Source organism: Pelophylax lessonae, assembly GCF_965119305.1.
Source record: "Pelophylax lessonae genome assembly, chromosome: 6".
Lineage (NCBI taxonomy): Eukaryota > Metazoa > Chordata > Amphibia > Anura > Ranidae > Pelophylax > Pelophylax lessonae.
The window spans coordinates 176,013,508-176,036,841 of NC_138773.1; the positions used below are offsets into that span (position 1 = coordinate 176,013,508).

The following is a 23,334-nucleotide window of genomic DNA, read 5'->3' on the forward strand; positions in this document are numbered from 1 at the left end:
CAAACAGGGCTGTCCCTCCTTGATCCACGGCTACCCATGGTGGACCTATATGCAACTGCTGTTAATTATAATACTACAGTCTCATTTCCTATAAATATATAGAAATTTATTGTCATTTTTAAGATTTTATTTATCATTATATTATTGTAATAAACTGTATATGATTTAGAGCATACTAGGGTGTGTTCCATAACCCCGCGGGTCGATCCAGTTATACCGCACTATCACACCCGGCACGGTAACCCCTACTTCGTAGGGGAATACCAGGACCCACCAATCCCTTCGGGGATAAGATGGCTCCTCCTTCCGTGTCGGCGGCCAGAGCGGCGTCCCCAGCAACGGGGTTGCGGCCTGCGCACGCATCCAGCTAGCGCAGGCGCAGACGTCGGTGCCTACGTCACGCCGCCATGGAGACGATCTACGTGCAACGCGCAATGCGCATGCGCGAGGCGCTTCATAAGGCCGGGGAATATGAGGCAATCCTCACTTCTCTCCAACGGAGAGGAGAGGACGGACCTCTTACACTGCGCAAGCCAGAAGGACAACACAATTGTAAGTGCAACGGACTGTGAAACCGTTACTATGTTTTCTAATAAACTTGGCACCGAAGCATTTATAGTCACCTTTACTTTGATGTACCACACCACCATCGGGAAGTCCTTTTAAGCACTTACAAGCATTCTTAAGATACTGCCACATATATATTTGTGGGATAGTTTTTGGGTTATTTACCGGATACCTTATGTATACTATCGATACAATTGTCCCTTATATCCTAGATCCAAGCCTGGTAACCTAAATTAAAGAGGGAATTTTACCCCAGAATCCTGGAGACAACACTCTCCAACCAGTGCATTCAGATGTAAGTGAATATATATACATATATATATACATAAGAAAATACATATATACTCACCTGATCCATCTGAGATACACTTAAAAAACAACACAATTATAATCCTAGGCCTTGCAACATATGATTCCCGCTGTGAATGTGGACGGATACAGGGGCTGACACGCGGAAGGAATGGATGCACCCATGTATGTAACTATATATTATTTCAAACTCCAGCAATGTATGATCCATTTAAAGGATTTGTTAAAATTATCCTTACACATTATACCTTATATTACTCTTATAGACCACAGACTAAGTGACTGAACGCTTTGAGAAAGGCCCACAAGAGAGCCGAAACGCGTCAGCAATTTAGGATTTTTCTGAGTTCTCCCATTTCAACATCCAAGGGAAAACAGAAGAATCCAATTTTTTAAGTCACTTGATAACACCATTGTCACTGATTTCACTGATTCCACGGAATCATCTTTCTTTTCTTCACACTTGGGCTCTGTCCCAAGCACCACTGTCACTTAATGCTTGTTGTATAACATTTACTACCGGTATCTACATATTAAATACCATTATTTTACTCTACTCCCTTTGTTGAATGATATAATGCATTTCGCTTGATATACCCCTTACTTGCCCATAAAGTCCCACACTATCTGGTCTGAGGCACCAGCAACCCCCGCTACAATGTACATATAGGGACGGTGGCAGAACCTACTTTAGCATATGTGTTCAAAAGAAAATCCCCCCTTCTTCTTGAATACTTGTAAGTGCTTAAAGAGACTTCCCGAAGGTGGTGTGGTACATCAGAGTAAAGGTGACTATAGATGCTTCGGTGCCAAGTTTATTAGAAAGCATAGTAAAGGCTTCACAGTCCATTGCACTTACAATTATGTTGTCCTTCTGGCTTGCGCAGTGTAAGAGGTCCGTCCTCTCCTCTCCGTTGGAGAGAAGTGAGGATTGCCTCATATTCCCCGGCCTTATGAAGCGCCTCGCGCATGCGCCTTGCGCATTGCACGTAGATTGTCTCCATGGCGGCGTGACGTAGGCACCGACGTCTGCGCCTGCGCTAGCTGGATGCGTGCGCAGGCCGCAACCCCGTTGCTGGGGACGCCGCTCTGGCCGCCGACACGGAAGGAGGAGCCATCTTATCCCCGAAGGGATTGGTGGGTCCTGGTATTCCCCTACGAAGTAGGGGTTACCGTGCCGGGTGTGATAGTGCGGTATAACTGGATCGACCCGGGGAATTATGGAACACACCCCAGTATGCTCTAATCATATACAATTTGTTACAGTAGTATAATAATAAATAAAGATCTAAAACATGACAATAAATCGTAAAGTTCTATATATATTTATAGGAAATGAGAATGTAGTGTTATAATTAACAGCAGTGTTGCATATAGGTCCACCATGGGTAGCCGTGGATCAAGGAGGGACAGCCCTGTTTGCCGGACAATACCAGGGATCGTCACAGGGCCATGTCAACATAGAATCGGGTTCCTATGTATTATTAAGGGAAGAGTCTTTGTTCAATGTGCTATTATGGCACTAGAGAAGATTGAGGGTAAAGGGTGGGGGGGGGGGGGGGGAAAGGGGAGAGTTTTTTTGGGTAAGAAGAAATCTCGTGTATATTGAATCATATTATAAGATGTATATGGCAATCCCAAAAATACGGATGTTTAGGATGGATGGAATGGTATTTAATCTGTCTTGCCAGAAGCAAAACCTTCCAGGAACGGACGAAAGCTTTCATTTTCATTCAGACCAGGGTATTTTGTGGCATGGAGGCGTCTAATCCACCTCATTTCCATCTGGAGTAGTCTCTTGTTCCAATCCCCCCCACGATGTGGTATGTGGATTCTTTCAAGTGCCATAAAAGTCACTTGAGGCATTCTATTTTTGTGTTCATGGGCAACATGCCTCCCTAGGGGTACATAAAAATTACATAATTGCATGCTGTTAATATGTTGATTTACTCGTTTGCCAAATTCTTGTTTGGTCTTACCTACATAGTAGGAACCACATTGACAACGCATGAGGTAGACGACTCCTCTTGTCCTGCAATTTGTAAAGTGTCGGGGTTTAAAGAGCTCCCCATTGGGGAGTATGGTGTTGACGCATTTTTGTATCACACTGCATTGTCCACAGTTTCCGCATGGGAATGTACCCATGTGTTTACAGGGGTCTTTCCTTGTTTCCCTGTACTCACTATGCGTGAGAGCTTGCTTCATTGATCCTGCTTTACGGAATGTTATTTGTGGTTTTTCTGGTATAAACTGTTTTACCATCGGGTCCTCTTTTAAGATTAACCAATGTTTGGAAATAATTTTCCGTATTTTTTGGTGGTTGTTGGTGAACCTCATAATTATGCGGGTTTTGTTATCCTGTTCTTTAAGTTTTATGGTGTTTTTATTTTTAAACAGAATGTTGTGTCTTTCTTGCTTCTTCACTCTGTTAAACGTTTTTCTCAGTGTCGTCTTGGTGTAACCCCTTTTTAATAACCTTTCGGTAAGGATGTTGGCCTCTCTTTGGAAATCTTGATCAAGAGTACAGTTTCTTTTAAGCCTAAGAAACTGGCTGTAAGGAATAGCATTTTTCAGTGGGGTCGGGTGGAAACTTGACGCGTGCAGTATGGAGTTGCCTGCTGTTTCCTTTCTATATAAAGTTGTCTTTAGGAGTCCATCTTCGCCTTTGATAATCCAGGTGTCCAAAAATGAAATTTTTTCTTTATCATAATTAAGAGTAAAGAACATGTTATATTCGTTGTTGTTCATCGCTTGCAGGCAATCTTGAATCATACTTTCTGGTCCTGTCCATATAATGAATATATCATCTATGAACCTTTGCCATAAGATGATATTATTGGCAAAGGCTCTGTTTTCTTCTTTAGCTAGGAAATCCTGTTCCCAGGCCCCTAGATATGTATTGGCATAGGAGGGGGCACAGCTTGTGCCCATTGCTACCCCACATATCTGCAAATAGTAGCTAAATAACACCATAAAACTTAAAGAACAGGATAACAAAACCCGCATAATTATGAGGTTCACCAACGACCACCAAAAAATACGGAAAATTATTTCCAAACATTGGTTAATCTTAAAAGAAGACCCGATGGTAAAACAGTTTATACCAGAAAAACCACAAATAACATTCCGTAAAGCAGGATCAATGAAGCAAGCTCTCACGCATAGTGAGTACAGGGAAACAAGGAAAGACCCCTGTAAACACATGGGTACATTCCCATGCGGAAACTGTGGACAATGCAGTGTGATACAAAAATGCGTCAACACCATACTCCCCAATGGGGAGCTCTTTAAACCCCGACACTTTACAAATTGCAGGACAAGAGGAGTCGTCTACCTCATGCGTTGTCAATGTGGTTCCTACTATGTAGGTAAGACCAAACAAGAATTTGGCAAACGAGTAAATCAACATATTAACAGCATGCAATTATGTAATTTTTATGTACCCCTAGGGAGGCATGTTGCCCATGAACACAAAAATAGAATGCCTCAAGTGACTTTTATGGCACTTGAAAGAATCCACATACCACATCGTGGGGGGGATTGGAACAAGAGACTACTCCAGATGGAAATGAGGTGGATTAGACGCCTCCATGCCACAAAATACCCTGGTCTGAATGAAAATGAAAGCTTTCGTCCGTTCCTGGAAGGTTTTGCTTCTGGCAAGACAGATTAAATACCATTCCATCCATCCTAAACATCCGTATTTTTGGGATTGCCATATACATCTTATAATATGATTCAATATACACGAGATTTCTTCTTACCCAAAAAAACTCTCCCCTTTCCCCCCCCCCCCCCCCACCCTTTACCCTCAATCTTCTCTAGTGCCATAATAGCACATTGAACAAAGACTCTTCCCTTAATAATACATAGGAACCCGATTCTATGTTGACATGGCCCTGTGACGATCCCTGGTATTGTCCGGCAAACAGGGCTGTCCCTCCTTGATCCACGGCTACCCATGGTGGACCTATATGCAACACTGCTGTTAATTATAACACTACATTCTCATTTCCTATAAATATATATAGAACTTTACGATTTATTGTCATGTTTTAGATCTTTATTTATTATTATACTACTGTAACAAATTGTATATGATTAGAGCATACTGGGGTGTGTTCCATAATTCCCCGGGTCGATCCAGTTATACCGCACTATCACACCCGGCACGGTAACCCCTACTTCGTAGGGGAATACCAGGACCCACCAATCCCTTCGGGGATAAGATGGCTCCTCCTTCCGTGTCGGCGGCCAGAGCGGCGTCCCCAGCAACGGGGTTGCGGCCTGCGCACGCATCCAGCTAGCGCAGGCGCAGACGTCGGTGCCTACGTCACGCCGCCATGGAGACAATCTACGTGCAATGCGCAAGGCGCATGCGCGAGGCGCTTCATAAGGCCGGGGAATATGAGGCAATCCTCACTTCTCTCCAACGGAGAGGAGAGGACGGACCTCTTACACTGCGCAAGCCAGAAGGACAACATAATTGTAAGTGCAATGGACTGTGAAGCCTTTACTATGCTTTCTAATAAACTTGGCACCGAAGCATCTATAGTCACCTTTACTCTGATGTACCACACCACCTTCGGGAAGTCTCTTTAAGCACTTACAAGTATTCATGAGATACTGCCACATATATATTTGTGGGATAGTTTTGGGTTATTTACCGGACACCTTATGTATACTATCGATACAATTGTCCCTTATACCCTAGATCCAAGCCTGGTAAACATAAAATAAAGAGGGAAACTAACCCCAGGATCCTGGAGACAACACCCTCCCACCAGTGCATTCAGATGTAAGTGAATATATATACATATATATATATACATAAGAAAATACATATATACTCACCTGATCCATCTGAGATACACTTTAAGAAACAACACAATTATAATCCTAGGCCTTGCAACACATGATTCCCGCTGTGAATGTGGACGGATACAGGGGCTGATGCGCGGAAGGAATGGATGCACCCATGTATGTAACTATATATTATTTCAAACTCCAACAATGTATGATCCATTTCAAGGATTTGTTAAAATTATCCTTACACATTATACCTTATATTACTCTTATAGACCACAGACTGAGTGACTGAACGCTTTGAGAAAGGCCCACAAGAGAGCCGAAACGCGTCAGCAATTTAGGATTTTTCTGAGTTTTCCCATTTCAACATCCAAGGGAAAACAGAAGAATCCAATGTTTTAAGTCACTTGATAACACCATTGTCACTGATTCCACGGAATCATCTTTCTTTTCTTCACACTTGGGCTCTGTCCCAAGCACCACTGTCACTTAATGCTTGTTGTATAACATTTACTACCGGTATCTACATATTAAATACCATTATATTTACCCTACTCTATTTGTTGAATGATACAATGCATTTTGCTTGATATACCCTTCACTTGCCCATAAAGTCCCACTCTATCTGGTCTGAGGCACCAGCAACCCCCGTTATAATGTACATATAGGGACGGTGGCAGAACCTACTTTAGTATATGTGTTCAAAGGAAAATCCCCCCTTCTTTTAGGATAAAAAGACCTCGTAACTAACGAGGACCTTCCTTTTCTGCTCATATAGAGTTGTTCGTTCCGCGAGGGCGGGCGATAAGGCGAAACCCTCCAAAGCCCCTTTAGAGGGGTTTCAAAGGGCGCTGGTCGGGTAAACAAAGAGTCCGGCTCAGCCAAGCCTGAAGAATATAGCCTGATGCGCCCCTACCCATCTCTGGGGTGGGGGGGGATGTCTTCACCGGTTTCTGGAGGACACAGGATCGAGTTTCGATCACTTCCACCGGTGCGATTCTGCCCTTCTAACATTGAACGGTTTCAGGGGTTCTATTCGAACCTATTCACAATGCCCAGGAAAGAGGGCAAGGTGCGTCCAAATCTGGACTTGGGAAGAAATAGAGTCCATCCGTACAGTGGTGGCCTCCCTGCATAAAAGAGATTTCCTGGCGTCCATAGACATATAGGATGCCTATCTTTATATCCCCATCATCGCAGGACATCAGCGTTTTTTCGCTTTCCCAAAGATCATCCCTGGTTCCCACCAGGAGACTGAACTATCTGGGCCTAAGGTTGGATACATCCTGGGCAAGAGAGTTTCTCCTTGCTGGGAAACTCCAGAAGGTTCAGTCAACGATTCGGATGTTGCTGTCCGTCAATTGGCTGGGACTGATGGTGGCCTTCTTAGAGGCAGTACCGTATACCCAGTCTCATACCCGAATTCTCCTGAAGGAGATTCTTTTTTAATGAAATCAGAATTCCGATTCCCTGGACAATCTGATCCGGTTGAGCGAGCGGACCAGGAAGTCTCCGATGCTCAACCAGGGGAAGTCATTTCTTCCGATAGTATCCAGATTACCAATAAGGGTATCGGAATTGAGAGCGATCAGATTTTGTCTGATTTACTGGATCGAGCAGCTCTAGAGCAGCCCTATTCGGATCCAATCGCATATGGCCTCTTCATCCAGAGGTTTTTTCCCTAGCTGTCCCTTCATTGGGACATCCCAGATGTGGATCTGTTGGCACCTTGGCCTAACAGGAAGGTGCGGAGGTTTGTAGCTCGCGCCACGATCCTCTAGCGGACGCAGCAGAAACGCTGATCGCCCCGTGGGGGCAGTATCAGCTACGGCATGCCTTCCATCCTCTCAAGTTGCTGCGGGAACTTCTTCGCAGGATAGAGGTGGAGGGAATTCCAGTTATTCTGGAAATTCTGGATTGACCTCGTCAAGCCTGGTACGCCGACTTGGCGAGGCTAGTCGCGGACGCTCCTTGGAGACTTCCTCTCAGGGATGATTTGCGGTCTCGGGGACCGATCTTCCATCTTGCTTTACAGTCGCTGGCTTAATGGCCTGGCCATTGAGACCCAGGTACTGAAGGACAAGGGAGTGTCAGCTTCAGTTATTCCTACCTCCAGTTAAAGCAAGGAAAGCGACTTCTAGCACATGGAAGTCTTATATTGCATGGTGTGAATCTATTGGATTTTCCCCACATACCTATTCGGTGACCCGAATTTTGGTCTGTCTGCAACAAGGGGTTGAGCAGAAACTATCCTTGAGCACGATCAAGGGTCAGGTTTTCGGCGTTGGAAATCTTCTTTCAAGAAACCTTTGGCTAATCATTCCTTGGTGCGGAATTTCATCCAGGGGGTGCGACATCTGGCTCCGCCAGTGCGCGCACCCTTACCGCCTGGTATCTTAATTTAGTGTGGTCGGTTCTTCAGAAACTTCTCTTTGAAGATATTAGGGAGATTCCCTTGCTTACATTCCCAGAAGGTGGCCTTCTTGGTGGCCATTACTTCTCTACGCAGGGTGTCAGAACTGGCCGCATTATCCTGTCGTTCCCCAGATCTGGTGGTTCATAGGGATAAGGTGGTTCTTCTTCCGAATCCATCCTTCCTTCCTAAAGTGGTTTTCGTAAGACGGACTCACTTTTTGTGATCACGGATAGCCCTTGAAGGGGGTTGCCTGTGTCTGCCGCGACCATATCTACATGGATCAGTCAGACGGTGGTACAGGCTTATTCTATTAAGGGTCGGAATCCTCCGTTCCCTGTTAGGGCGCACTTCACTCGAGCGCTCAGTACTTCCTGGGCCTTTCGCCATCAGGCGTCAGTGGTCCAGGTATGTAAAGCGGCCACCTGGTCGTCGGTACATACCTTTACAAAATTTTAGAAAATTGATGTGATGGCATCGGCGGATGCCTCATTTGGCCGCAAGGTTTTGCAGGCCGCAATTTGAGGAGACCGGTGGTCTACCTCGAGGGTTTTTTTCTGTTTGAAAATTTTTTTGTTGAGTCTCATCATTAAGGATGAGCATTGTAAACTTCTAGTTGGCACCGGTTGGGCCTTCTAGATTTGGATTTGATTTCCATTTTCCCACCCCTCATTTGTGATACTGCTCTGGGACTTCCCGAAGGTGCTGTATCACCGAGGACTACGTCTGTCAATGAGCGATAGAGAAAAATGGATTTTTGTAAAATCTTACCGTAAAATCCTTTTCTCTTAGCTCATTGACAGACGTAGTACCCGCCCCTCTATCATTGAGTTGGGTTGGGTTAAATTCTCTAAAGACTGCTTTTATGACATAACTGATTTGCTGAGGCAGAGAGAGAGAGGATATACCCTCTGGGACTGCCCCTAGGGTGTGGCCAGAGCATTTTATTTCCTGTCTAGTCCTACTCCTGTGGAGGCAACATAACCCGAAGGTGCTGTATCACCGAGGACTACGTCTGTCAATGAGCTAAGAGAAAAGGATTTTACGGTAAGATTTTACAAAAATCCATTTATTACACTTGTGTGAAGCTGATGTGATGCTCCTATAATTTATTTTTTAACCACTTCCTTACCGGGCCATAGACAAATGACGCCGGCAGAAAGTCTCCCTCGATCCAGGCGGGCGTCATGACGTCTGCCCGAATCCGCTGCTCCCTGATCGGTGTAAAGAACTCTGCGAGTGGTGATCGGGGATGGAGAGTGTCACTCTGACACAGTCCATCCCTGATCAGGGTAAAGAGCCAATGAATTTGGCTCTTTACCATGTGACCGGTTGTGTCCAATCACAGCCGGTCACAGAATGTCAACAGAGAACATGGTAACTAGCTTTCACTGTGTTCTCCTCCTTGCACACTGATCCTGTGTGAGGAGGAGATTGCGTTAACAGCTAGTTACCGATTACAGTGCACCCCAAAACACACTGATTGCCCCCCCCCCCCCAATAAAGAGTACCTGTCACTAGCCCATCAAAGTACCTGTCACCAGCCCATCAAAGTACCCGAGTACCAGTCACCAGCCCATCAGGTACTCTGATGACAGGTACTCGGGTACTCTGATGGGCTGGTGACAGGTACTCGGGTACTCTGATGGGCTGGTGACAGGTATTCGGGTACTTTGAGTACCTGTCACCAGAGTACCCGGGTACATGTCACCAGAGTACCCGGGTACCTGTCTGCAGCCCATGCCTCCTAGATTGTGTTGGGGTGTTTGCTTTCCAAAATGGGGTCATTTTGTGTGGGTTTCCAATTGTCATGGTGCTCCAGGGCCTTCAAAAGTGTGATTGGTTGTAATGAAATGTGTAATTTATGCTCCTAGAACACCTGACGGTGCTCCTTGCATGTTGGGCCTCTGTATGTGGCAATGCTGTGACAGTCTCACATATGTGGTATCGCCATACTCGGGAGGAGTAGCAGAATGTATTTTGACAACTTTGTGTAAAAAAAAAAAAAAAAAGCATTTTAATTTTCTTTCCACATTTTCCAAAAAGTCATTTTGTGGGTAATTCCATTGTCCTGGTGTTCCAGGGCCTTCAAAAGTGTGATAGGTCGTTAGGAAATGATATGTGTAATTTATGCTCCTAGAACACCTGACGGTGCTCCTTGAATGTTAGGCCAGGCTGTGTAAAAGTCTCACACATGTGGCATTGCCATACTCATGAGGAGTAGCAGAATGTATTTTGGGGTGTAATTGCAAGTATGCATATACTGTGTGTGAGAAATAAATTATGTCAATTTTGTATAAAAAAAAAAAGAAAATTATTTCTTAATTTTCCCAAGAATTGTGGGAAAAAATTGCAACTTCAAAAAACTCACCATGCCTCTTACTAAATACTCTGGAATGTCTCCTTTCCAAAAAGGGGTCATTTGGGGGGTATTTGTACTGTCCTGACATTTCAGGGCCTCAAGAAATGAGATCAATTTTCAATGATTTGCACCATAGCTTGTAGACTCTCTAACTTTCACACAGACTAAATAATAACCACTAATTTGCGTTATTTTTACCAAAGATATGTAGTAGTATAAATTTTCTCCCAAATTTTATGAGAAAAAAAAAATTACTTATTTGCTAAATTTTATAATAGAATAGAAACTAATACAAAATGTTTTTTTTCAAAATTTTCACTCTTTTTTTCACTTATATCGCAAAAAATAAAAAACCCAGTGGTGATTAAATACTACCAAAAGAAAGCTCTATTTGTGTGAAAAAAAAATTATAAAAAATTTGATTGGGTACAGCGTTGCATGACTGAGTAATTATCATTCAAAGTGTGAGAGCACTGAAAGCTGTAAATTGGTCTGGGCAGGAAGGGTGTGCAACTGCTCTGGTTAATTAGGTGTTTGCACTCATTTTTTCACTCAGTGGTAAACAAATTCATGAGTTCAGTGTTTTGCTTGTTTGTGTGCACTGAAATATTTCACACTGAGAAGCAGGAGCCAGAGTTTGTTTTTTCTTTGTGTAGAACAATTTTGTTGATTATTGGTCATACGTTGTAACTTCTATTTCTATACAGCAATGTGTAAGCATTTACTATATCTAAACATAATTTTCTGTTTTACAAAGAAAATCAAAGGGTCTAAAAATAAAGCAGTGAATTTGGTGATTACATACTGTATGTACTTTACAATAACCAAGGTCTATAAAATGTTTTTGGGGAGCATTCTCTGTATGACAATAGATCTCTATATTATTGTAATGAATCTTTGACCTCTCCGGTTGCCAAGTAATGCTACATAATGTCATGATCTAGATTCCAGTTTGTGTCAGTTTACTTTTATTCTTTGAACTGTGCATGTGTTTTTCCGTTTTCCTTTTTTACACATTACTTAAAATGTGGCTGGTGTAATATGAAACGCCCCTTTTTTTATTATAGGTATCTAGCCTTAGTATCTGCCTTGGCATCGGGAGCCGACTGGCTTTTAATTCCAGAGTGTCCTCCTGATGAAGGATGGGAGGATGCCATGTGTTCTAGACTTGGAGAGGCAAGTATAATAATGTTAACACAAACCATTCAGTTTTTTTGAAAAATGTACAAGCCTAGATTTGGCCACCCAACGTAATCAGCGGAAAGACAACCTTGCAGTTATCCTGCCGCCTACAGGATGATTGGGCACCAGCAAGCAAAAAGCTGTGGACCAGACAAGGATAACACTCCTAGCGTCTAGAAAGAATGACATGTTTCCTTTCAGCTCTGCTGTGAAAAGTCTAACCTTTTTTTTTTTTTTCTTCATTTGTTTCTGAATTAATACTTTTTGACATAGCTGCAATCCTAGAGACCACCTCTAGCAGCAATCTGAACTGAACATTACAATGCCAGCCTGGAAGGGACCTTCAGTCACTGGGTACCACTTAGAGTATTTCTCTTTCGTTCTTTGACAGACACAGCTCTTCATCTTCATGACAATAGGGTTATACTGCCCCCTACAGGAGTAGAACACTAGCCAGAGAAAAAAGCCTGAGCACGCCTATGGAGCAGTCCCTGGGGGTATACTCCACTTCCTGCTATAGGTATTCAGTTTTTTTTCTGCCTAGTCAGGAGTAAGGACCTAGTTCCTTGCTGGGATCGCTGGTCCTTGGAATTTTTCCATGGGGGCGGACATACCTTTTTTAGGTTACATGGGGTGCTGCACTGGCGGTGGGGGGGCGCCGCCGACCGAACGATCGTTCCTCGGGAGGGGGATGGCCCCGATAGGGGCACCTGCCAGGGTCCTCCTTTCTGTTGGGGTCGTTTTTTGTGCCCTGGGGGCCCCCGGGAGCCGTGTGGTGCCGCTATTTTATAGTAGCCTTATGTGCTACAGATCGGCGGCCATGTTTGTGTAGCCTCGACAGTTCCTATTTCAAAAAGCGGTGGCCATGTTTTTGGAGTCAGATGGGTGGTGATTCAGCGGTCGGCCTCTAGTGCTGATACAGCGATATTACTCTTCTTGATCGCCGCATGGTGTGCAAATGGCTCGGGCTGTAAATACCTGACTGGCGTGGTGAGTGCCTTTTGTGAGGCTTTCTCTCCCTCTTCCTGCTATTGCAGCGGTAGTGCTCTGTGCTAGGCCTTGTAGTGCCACAGCGCGGTGGGGTGTCCCTTTTGCAGTGTTTTACATCTCTTTTTGTAGGTTCCCCTCGTCATTCTCCATTTAATACCGGTTGAAGAGTTCCCGGTCTTTTCAGATCCGGCTGATAGGTCAGAGGCCTTGACCCGCTATAAGTTAACTGTGGCTGGGTCGGCACTTAGGCCGGTGTTTACCATCACCCTGGTATCACAAGCTATAACTGAATGGGCCAAAATTTTACGTCGGGACCTGGAGGAGGAACTGCTCCCTCCTGCTTTTTGTGGATCAGTTGACCTAAGGGCTACAGTTCGCCTGTGACCCCTCTTTGGATGCGCTTCCCCTGCTTTCTAAACTCTGTCTCAGCAGTGGTCCTGCGGTGCATTATCTGGCTTAAATGCTGGTCTGCGGACCAGGCTTCTAAGAAGGCTTTGTCTGATCTTCCATTCGTGCAGGATCGCCTGTTTGGAGCTTCCTTGGGTGATATCATCCAAAGGCCTCACGGGGGGGGGGGGGGGAGAGTACTCTTCTTCCTCAGGCTTCCAAGGGTAAGGCGTCCTGTCGCAGACGGGAACCTTCTTTTTCGGCTCACAAGCGGCCTTTTTGTCCCTCAGGGTCTCCAGACAAGGGCTCTAAACCCTTCAGGGCCTTCACTGGAGGTTCCAAGAAGTCTTGGTCAGGCAAACCGAGAGCGGGTCCTGCCAGACCTGCCGATAGAAATTCCTCCGCATGAAGGGGTGCTCTCACCCGTATCGGGGGTGGGGGGGATGTCGTTGCTGTATTCCGGATCCATGGACCTTCCTAATCCAGGGCAAGTGGGTCCACAAAGTTATTCGCTCCTGCCACAACATTGAGTATCAATCATATCCCCCAGAAAGGTTTTTCCCTTCCAACCTGCACTTATCGCAAGATCGCTTAAAGGATCCCTATGGGGCAGTGCAAGACTTGTTACTTCAAGGGGTGATTTTTCCGGTGCCAACATCAGAATCATGGTTTCTACTCAAACCTGTTTATGGTTCCCAGGAAGGAGGGCAAGGTGCGTCTAGTTCTGGACCTTAAGGCGCTAAAATGTTTTGTGCAGGAACAGAAGTTCAGAATGGAATCCATTCGCATGGTGGTGACGTCCCTACATTAGGGAGATTTTCTCACCTCCATCGACAGCAAAGGCGCCTACCTTTACATCCCCATATGTGTCGCCCATCAGCGCTTCCTCTGCTTTGCCATGGGCGAGGAGTTTAATCAATTCGTGTCGTTACCCTTTTGGTCTCGCTTCCGCTCCTCGTGTCTTCACAAAAGTGTTAGGCCCTGTTCTAGCATTACTGCGTCAGCGAGGGATTGCTATACTGGGGTACCTGGACCATCTGCTTTTGCGAGCGGAGTCTTTGACTTCTCTGTCGGCCAACCTGGAGATTATTCTGCAAACACCGAGGGAGGAGTTCAGTTGGATTCTGAATCTTCAGAAGTCTGTTCTGGTCCCGTCCACGAGTCTGTACTGTCTGGGTCTGACTCTGGACTCTGCCTCGGCCAGAGTGTTCCTTCCTCTGGAAAAACTTCACAAGTTGCAGGAGGCAATTCAGCTTCTGCTGTCCAGCAGACGGTCATCTCTGCGGGCTTGCATACTTGTGCTGGGCCTGATGGTGACTACCTTCAAGGCGGTCCTGCTTGCACAGTTTCCATACAAGATCTCTGCAAAAGGGGTTTCTGGTGAAGTGGAACAAGGATCCTCAGTCTCTGAACGATCTGATCTTGTTGAGCCAGAACACAAGGGGGTCCCTGGTTGGTGGCTTCGTTCTCCGGCACTTCTGGGAACGTAATTTCTTGCCCTGTGCTGGACAGTGGTTACCACAGATGCCAGTCCTCGGCACAGAGTGTGCTCAGGGGGTCTAGACTCTGGAACAGGGTCCAGACTACCGATTGATGTATTGGAGCTCTGAGCAATCAGACTTTGTCTGGATCATTGGACAAGTCGTCTCCAGGGGTGTCCGGTATGGATCAAATCAGACAATGCCACGGCTGTGGCCTATGTCAATCACCAAGGGGGCACAAGAAGTGTTCTTGCGCTTAGGAAGTAGCCGCCATTCTAAGGTGGGCAGAACGGTTCATTCCAGTCCTCTCTGCTGTGCACATTCCAGAAGTGGAAAATTGGCAGGCGGGCTATCTTAGTTGACAGGCATTTGACCAAGGAGAATGGTCACTTCATCCGAAGATGTTCTATCAGTCGTCTCTCAGGTGGGGGACTCCTGAGGTGGATCTGTGGCCTCTTGCCAAAACAGAAAAGTACAGAGGTTTGTGGCACGGTCTCAGGATCCTCTAGCCTACGCAACAGACGCTTTAGTGACTCCCCGGAGTCAGTATCATCTGATATACGCCTTTGCTCCTCAAGCTTCTGTCAAGACTCCTGCACAGGATCGAGGAGGAAGGGAGTCTGTCTTCTGCCATTACTCCAAAAGTGAAAGAGATTGGGTCTGCTCTTGATGAGGTGCATACTGCTCTTGATGAGGTGCATACCACTCTGAATCTAGAAAATCAGCCTGTTGCTTCAACTGGTGCTGTTCCCTGTCTTGGGTCTTTTAGAGACCATCAAGACTTTCCTGGTGCACCCACTGTTCTAAGTAATTTTCTATAGATTTTGGTAACATCTTGACAAAATACTGGCTCCCCTAAACTCCCTATTAGTTTTCAACTGTTTTGAAGAGGACTTTGTTTAAAACTGTTTTCCCCATTGTGTGTCCAGCAGTGTCCTGCCTTATATTGACCACCGTTCCACTGAACGATGCACCTGTCTTTACTGACCCAACCTGTAGGCAGTTGAGGACCCTCTTTAGAGCTCTGTTTTCCCTGATGGGTCCTACTTTTCATCCAGCCTTTGCTTTTGCCAAACTCTGGCTGGTCACAATCTATCTAAAAGGGTTCTGGTCACTACTGTTGGTTATCGCTTGAGTATAGAATGTTTGGAGTAAAAAATGGGTTAGCTTTAAAGGATAAGTTCACTTAAAAATAAATGCACATTTTTTTTTTTTTTGCAGGTAAAAAAAAATTTGCATTTTTTAAATAGTATTTTAGGAGCCTGTAAATGATTCTAGCAGCGATCAGCAGAACGCTGGTGCCATGCAGGTCTCCTGCAGACCTATCAGTGTATCTGTGTGCCTGTACATCCCCGTACTGGCAAGCAGATAACACCGACAGGAAGAATCAATGGACTCCCACTGCAATCCACAGTGGAATGGTATTTCATTAAAACTACAAGCCTGCAAAGGATGTCTGGACTTGTAGTTCATTCATACACAGAGCTCTGTGTATAAGTAGAGCCCCGCACGGCAGAGCTGATTTAAAAAAAACTGACAGTATGGGCTACTTCTCGCTGTACTGCTGTCATGGGGGGGATTGGGCAGCAGCTGCTGCATTGGGAACATGTTGTTGTATGTTCCACCCTAAAAATGGGTGGAACGTGTACCATGTTCTCAAAGGTAAACGTATCCTTTAAGCTACAGTTGTAACAGGCTGCTGATGGTTTCCCATCTCCTCTCCTGCCTGGATCTCCTGTTAGTACATATGCACAGAACACTGGTTAGGTGTTGTACATTGAACCTTCATCTAAGAAACTTGCTGCATGTGGTCTTTGAGGGACTTCGTCTCTTTGGGTCTACTCTGGATACCAGGCCCGGATTGGCCAATCGGGAGCACCGGGAGAATTCCCGGTGGGCCGGATTGGTCGAGGGCCGTTGTCTTGGTGAAGAGGAAGTCACTTACTGAACTCACTTCCAGGACATGCTGCGTTCCATGCCTTGTCCCACTCCAAAAACACGCCCCCGGGCCGCCCAGCGCTGCCGATAATTGGCTTGCAGGCGATACACTTCTGGTGGGAGGCGTGGAAGAAGAGCTGGCACCCTATCACAGGATGGATCAGAGAGCGATCACGGAGCCGTCAGCCCTGTGGAGATAATAGCAGGGACAGGAGCTCTGGCCACCCCTCCCTCTGGGGAATTCAGCTGAGGGGCGGAGCTACACATCACTGCCTCGGGTGAGGGAGATGGAGGCTGTAGATTGCAGAGTGGAGCAGTCACCTCGGAGCTAAACCAGCCTGACCTGCAGTGTGTGTAGCAGCAGGTCAGTGTGTGATAATGACAGCAGTCTAAGGTGTTCTGTGTGTCCAATCACCAGCAGGAGTGTTCCTTCCTTCTTCCCCAGTATAGTGAGTGCCACTCAGTGTACAGATATCAGTGTTATCTATAGGGAATAGCACCTAATGAGTTATTCCCTATATATATATATATATATATATATATATATATATATATATATATATATATCTGATATGTGTACACTAAGGGCTTTTCCCTAACACTGACATCTGTGCACTTCAGCTGGAATAATGTCTGTTAGTGCCAGTTCACACATATATGATGCGGGAACCCTGCAAATGCACTGCAGGTTCCCGCATCGCATTCAAATCGCAGGCAGTTCACACTGCTATATGCGAATCGCTGGGGGGGGGTGTCAATACAAAGTTACCGACACCCCCAGATCAGTTTGCATATCGCAGTGTGAACTGTCAGTTCAGACATGAATCGGATCGCATAGGTGTGAACACCCATGCAATCCAATTCTGCTGCGGACCCAAAAAAAGGTATCCTGTACGAGTTGTGTCCAAATGTGATGAGAATTTAGCCATACAATCGGTATGGCTCAATTCGCATCACACAAACATCACATGATTTTCAGAGCAGTGCCCTGTGAATCACATGCAATTTCTGTCATCGCACGAATGTGAACCGGGACTAACATTGGTGGTCAAGTAGGGGTGTTGAAAATAATTGTATAATCGATGCATTGCGATTCAGCCTTAAACGATTCTCCATCAATGCAGGCAACAGCTGAATCACAATTGCATCAATGACGTCATTCTGGGGCGCCCCTCTCAGAGTGCTCCCCTCCTTCCTCCTCTCCTTGTGTATGTCACACAGAACAGCGATCTCCTGCGGTGTCACGGAACCTGGATCTGAATTGTTCTGCAGCGATGTAACAAAGTCCCGCCTCCTAGACCAGCTCCTATGATAGACGTCACACTGATCCAATGCTAGAAAATTGAATCAGTGTGACGTGTATCATAGGAGCCAGTCTAGGAGGTGGAACTATGGTGACAGCAGCCACAAGGCAATTTAAATTTAAGCTCTGTGACAGCGAGAGATGGCTGCTCTGTGTGATCCAGGTACTGGTGAGGTTGAATTAGATGGGCACTGATAAGCTGCATTGAATGGGCACTGATAAGGCTGCAATTGATGGGTAATGATAAGCCGCATTTGATGGGCACTAATAAGGCTGCATTTGTTGGCACTGCTGATGTTGCATTGATGAGCACTAACATACTGCATTTGATGGGTATTGGTGAGTCTGCATGTGATGGGAACTGATAAGCTGCATTTGATGGCACTGATAAGCTGCATTTGACGGGCACTAATAAGGCAGCATTTGATGGACACTGGTAAGGTTGCATTGATGGGCACTGGTGAGGCTGCATTTGATAGGCACTAATAAGCTGCATTTGGTGGGCACTGATGGGGCTGCATTTGATGGGCACTGATGGGGCTGCATTTGATGGGCACTGATGGGGCTGCATTTGATGGGTACTGATGAGGCTGCGTTTGGGCACTGATAAGCTGCATTTTATGGGCACTGATAAGCTACATTTGATGGGCACTGGGTAGGCTGCATTTGATGGGCACTGATGGGGCTGCATTTGATGGGTACTGATGGGGCTGCATTTGATGGGCACTGATGGGGCTGCATTTGATGGGCACTGATGGGGCTGCATTTGATGGGTACTGACGAGGCTGCGTTTGGCCACTGATAAGCTGCATTTTATGGGCACTGATAAGCTACATTTGATGGGCACTGGTTAGGCTGCATTTGATGGGCACTGATAGGGCTGCATTTGATGGGTACTGATGGGGCTGCATTTGATGGGTACTGATGGGGCTGCATTTGATGGGCACTGATGGGGCTGCATTTGATGGGTACTGACGAGGCTGCGTTTGGGCACTGATGAGCTGCATTTGATGGGCACTGATAGGGCTGCATTTGATGGGTACTGATGGGGCTGCATTTGATGGGTACTGATGGGGCTGCATTTGATGGGCACTGATGGGGCTGCATTTGATGGGTACTGACGAGGCTGCGTTTGGGCACTGATGAGCTGCATTTTATGGGCACTGATAAGCTACATTTGATGGGCACTGGTGAGGCTGCATTTGATAAGCACCGATAAGGCTGCATTCGATGGGCACTGATGAGGCTGCATTTGATGGTTACTGGTAAGGCTGCATTTGATGGGCATTGATAAGCTGCATTTGATGGGTACTGATAAGCTGCTTAAGTGTGGGCTGGGACACATGGATGGGGACACAGGGGTCCCCATGATCCCCTATTGCCCGGGGGCCCCATGAGTTGTCAGTCTGCCCCTGAGCCAAACTGCATGTTTTAGTGAACATGAAAGGATTAGTTCATCTTTTCCAAAAACTGCCAATACAGATAAGAGGGGGGGGGGGGGGTGGTTAAAATGAAATAGTAAAGCTCTGACTAAAGATGAATAAAGCCCTTGTTATAGGTAAAGGCCATTTATATACCTCCTGAAACCTGACTAAAAACCTCCCAGTGATGGTATCCCACTTCCACCATCACATGAGTGACCTTTTAGCTCACACCTACTGCACTAGGGGAGAAAAAGCGCGGAGACGGAGCTCACCATTATGATGGTGGAGGTGAACAGCTGGGAGTGTTGTAGCAAAGTCTTAGCAACAAGGTAGGATGGGATGATGCCAAGTGTGGGGGTTTTTCAGTCAGGTGAACTAAAGTGGGCCGGTCTAAGGCATGAAACTCCAGGGCTGAAAATGAGTCCCACTCCGGCCCTGCTGGATACCACTATCAAGGATGCTATTGGTGCCGAGAGAACCAATCTTCCTCAGCCATAGAAGCCGAAGGTATAATCTGGGAAGGCTACTTCCTTGCTGGAAGAAAAGTCTATTTCTTTAATCCTGCTAATTCCAGACCCAAGCTTGGCTCCAAGTTTGAAAAACCCCCAGACAAACTGTGGGACATTTGTTAGCCATTGTGAACATTTAGACAGCTTGCATCTCGAATGCTTGGCTGTAGGAAGTGGGTTGCCAAGGCTACAAGCTAAAGTTTTTTGCTCCCAGTCCCCTCCTCAATTTCTCACATCAAACTTTTCTGTGTCACCACGCAGATTAAACAGATCTCCAGGTAGCCCTCTGGTCATCTTGATCAAGATGTCATTGCCCCTGTTCCTATGGCAGAATGGATTCTAGGGTTTTACTCCAACTTGTTAGCGTTTTCCCATTCCAAGAGTTGTTCAGTTCCACCTGGGATCACTCTAACTACCATGACTGCTTCAGTGATTTGAAGTGGTGATGGCAGTAGGAGTCAGAAACACTGCACATGCTGGGATATTTACAGTTATGTGCTGGGGGCTAGTTGCACACCTAGCACATGCAACTTAGGCAGCCAGAAAATGTCATGTCCTTATTCATACATGTATGAACAAGGACAGGACATATTATGACACAACACAACTAAAAAACATATTGCAACAATTTACACACGCTATGCACATACCTTTTCTACTTATTTTGCAGACTGCTGGCGGTTACTGCTGCTGGTTGTTACTGCTGGTTGGTAATGCTGGTTGTTACTGCTGGTGGGTAGTGTTGGAGGTTACTGCTGGCAGGTAGTGCTGGCGGGTACCGCCTGTGGTTACTAGTGGTGGGTAATGCTGGCGATTACTGCTGGCGGGTAGTGTTGGTGGGTACTGCTGGCGGGTAGTGTTGGTGGGTACTGCTGGCGGGTATTGCTGGCGGGTAATGCTGATGGGTACTGCTGGTGGGTAGTGCTGGCGGCTACTGCTGACAGGTAGTGCTGGCCCATCAATGCAGCCTCACCAGTGTCCATAAATGCAGCCTCACCAGTGTCCATAAATGCAGCCTGATCAGTGCCCATCAGCTCAGCCTCGTCAGTGCCCATCAGCTCAGCCTCGTCAGTGCCCATCAGCTCAGCCTCGTCAGTGCCCATCAGCTCAGCCTCGTCAGTGCCCATCAGCTCAGCCTCGTCAGTGCCCATCAGCTCAGCCTCGTCAGTGCCCATCAGCCCAGCCTCGTCAGTGCCCATCAGCCCAGCCTCGTCAGTGCCCATCAGCCCAGCCTCGTCAGTGCCCATCAGCCCAGCCTCGTCAGTGCCCATCAGCCCAGCCTCGTCAGTGCTCATCAATGCAGCTTGATCAGTGCCCATAAGCTCAGAATCACCAGTGTCCATAAATGCAACCTGTTCAGTGCATGGGGATTAGAGAGAGGAGAGCCGCCAGATTACACAGTGTGCTGTCTATCATAGGAGCCAGTCCAGGAGGCGGGGCGTCGCATGACAGCGGTCTCCGGGTAAGCGTGAGATCCCCGCTCTGTGTAATCCGGCGGCGCTCACCCCCCCCTTCCCCTCCAAAACAGCCCAATGGGTCCAGCTTGCGGTGCACCTGCCCAGGATCAGCCCTGCAAAGCGGGACAAAACTAGGGACATCTGGTCACCCTAGGCTAGTGGCCAGCAGGTCCCACAGGCCATGGTCAGCTTCCAGAAGAAACAGGGCATGGCCAATGTCCAGCAGGACCCACAAGTCAGTGGCATGCAGGACCTAAATGTCCACCGACAGCTCCCAGCTTGACCCACAGCCAGTGGGTCCTGCTGGGAGCTGGCCACATACCTGTGGGTCCTGCTGGTCACTGACCTGTGGGTCCAGCTGGCCGCTAGCCATGGTCTGTGGGTCCTGCAGGCCACTGACCTTTGGGTCCTGCAGGCCACTGACCTTTGGGTCCTGCAGGCCACTGACCTTTGGGTCCTGCAGGCCACTGACCTTTGGGTCCTGCAGGCCACTGACCTTTGGGTCCTGCAGGCCACTGACCTTTGGGTCCTGCAGGCCACTGACCTTTGGGTCCTGCAGGCCACTGACCTTTGGGTCCTGCAGGCCACTGACCTTTGGGTCCTGCAGGCCACTGACCTTTGGGTCCTGCAGGCCACTGACCTGTGGGTCCTGCAGGCCACTGACCTGTGGGTCCTGCTGGCCATGGCCTGTGGATCCTGCTGGCCATGGCCTGTGGATCCTGCTAGCCACTGACCTGTGGGTCTTGCTGGTCACTAATCGGATGGTCCCGCTAGCCGCTGGCCTGTAGGTTCTACTGGGAGCTGGCTATGGACTGTGGGTCACAGGCCATGGCCAGCGGCCAGCAGGACCCATCGGTCATGGCCTACTGTGGGTTCTGCTGGCCATGCCCAGCAGGACCCACAGGCAAGCGCCCAGCAGGACCCACAGGCAAGCGCCCAGCAGGACCCACAGGCCAGCGCCCAGCAGGACCCACAGGCCAGCGCCCAGCAGGACCCATAGGCCATGGCTAGCGGCCAGCTGGACCTACAGGCCATGGCCATCTCCCAGCAGGACCCACAGTGTTGAGGGCTATTTTGAGGTTACTAGGTGGGTACTGGAGCAGGGTAAATAGGGGAGGGGGGGAGATAGATTGGATGATCTTGTAGGGGTCAGCTTGGGATGTCAGGGTCTTTCACATCAGTGATGGCAGCTGCCAGCTCAGTTCCAGGTACTCACATGGCCTCCTCCACTCCTGGGGGGGTTGATGCTCCTGTCCCGGAGTCAAGTACAGTTGCAGCCAGCCCAGCAGCCCAGGCCAGTCACATGTGTCCCGACTCCCTGGCGTGCCCTTGCTCTGCCTGCCTCCGAGATTCGGGAGTTGTAGTCTGCTAGCTGCGCTGCTCTAAGTTCTCCAATCACTGGAAGCTTGAGCGCGCATGGACTACAACTCCCAGAATGCAATAGACGGCCGCTGCGGCCCTGGCCCGACTTCCTCCTGAATAAAAAAAAAAATGGCAGCGGACGGTGGGCCACATTGCCTGTGGCCCTGGGCCGCAGGCTGGACATGACTGCTGTAGCCTCTAGACTATTTCCCACCCCTCAATTGGAGGAAGTAGAATTGGGTGCCCCAAAAAAGATACCTACTCTGTAATAAAAACAAAAACAGAACTGCCTTATCTGACTAGGCTAAAGGTAATAAGGTGCAAGAAGGCAAGATTCGTTTTTTGATGTATTTTCTGCCTTTAAAACAAGTAATGTATATTTCTTCATGACGCTTTTTATTATCTTTTTAACTTCATGCAGACCCGAAGTCGAGGTTCAAGGTTAAATATCGTTATTATTGCAGAAGGAGCTATTGATATCAATGGGAAACCTATTCCCTCTACCTATGTGAAAGATGTAAGTACATTCTTCTTTCAACAGTTTTTCTTTCTTCGAGTTCAATTTACTGTGTTTCAAAATATAGCTATTCTATACAGCTATATTTTTCTGTGAAAAAATGTAATATGCTTTTGTTGCACTTTTTTTTTCTTTTCTTATTTTAATGCAATAAAAACACAATACATAACCCAATTGTTTTGTAAAATATAAAAGATGATGTTGCACCGAAAAAAAATAGATACCAAAGATGTCACGCTTTAAAATTGCGCATGCCCATGTAACGGCAACAAACAACATAAATTTTGCTATCTATAGGCTGTTTTAAAAGCCTTTGCAGGCTAC

General features: G+C 46.9%; 1 protein-coding gene across 1 annotated transcript in view; it reads left to right on the forward strand.

Annotated features, from left to right (window-relative positions):
- PFKL (phosphofructokinase, liver type) overlaps nucleotides 1-23,334 on the forward strand; it is a 206,591-nt gene that overhangs the window by 80,310 nt on the left and 102,947 nt on the right. The window contains exons 7-8 of the mRNA XM_082260714.1: nucleotides 11,528-11,636; nucleotides 22,915-23,010. Coding sequence (XP_082116840.1) covers nucleotides 11,528-11,636; nucleotides 22,915-23,010 — 205 coding nt within the window. The remainder of the gene's footprint in view (nucleotides 1-11,527; nucleotides 11,637-22,914; nucleotides 23,011-23,334) is intronic.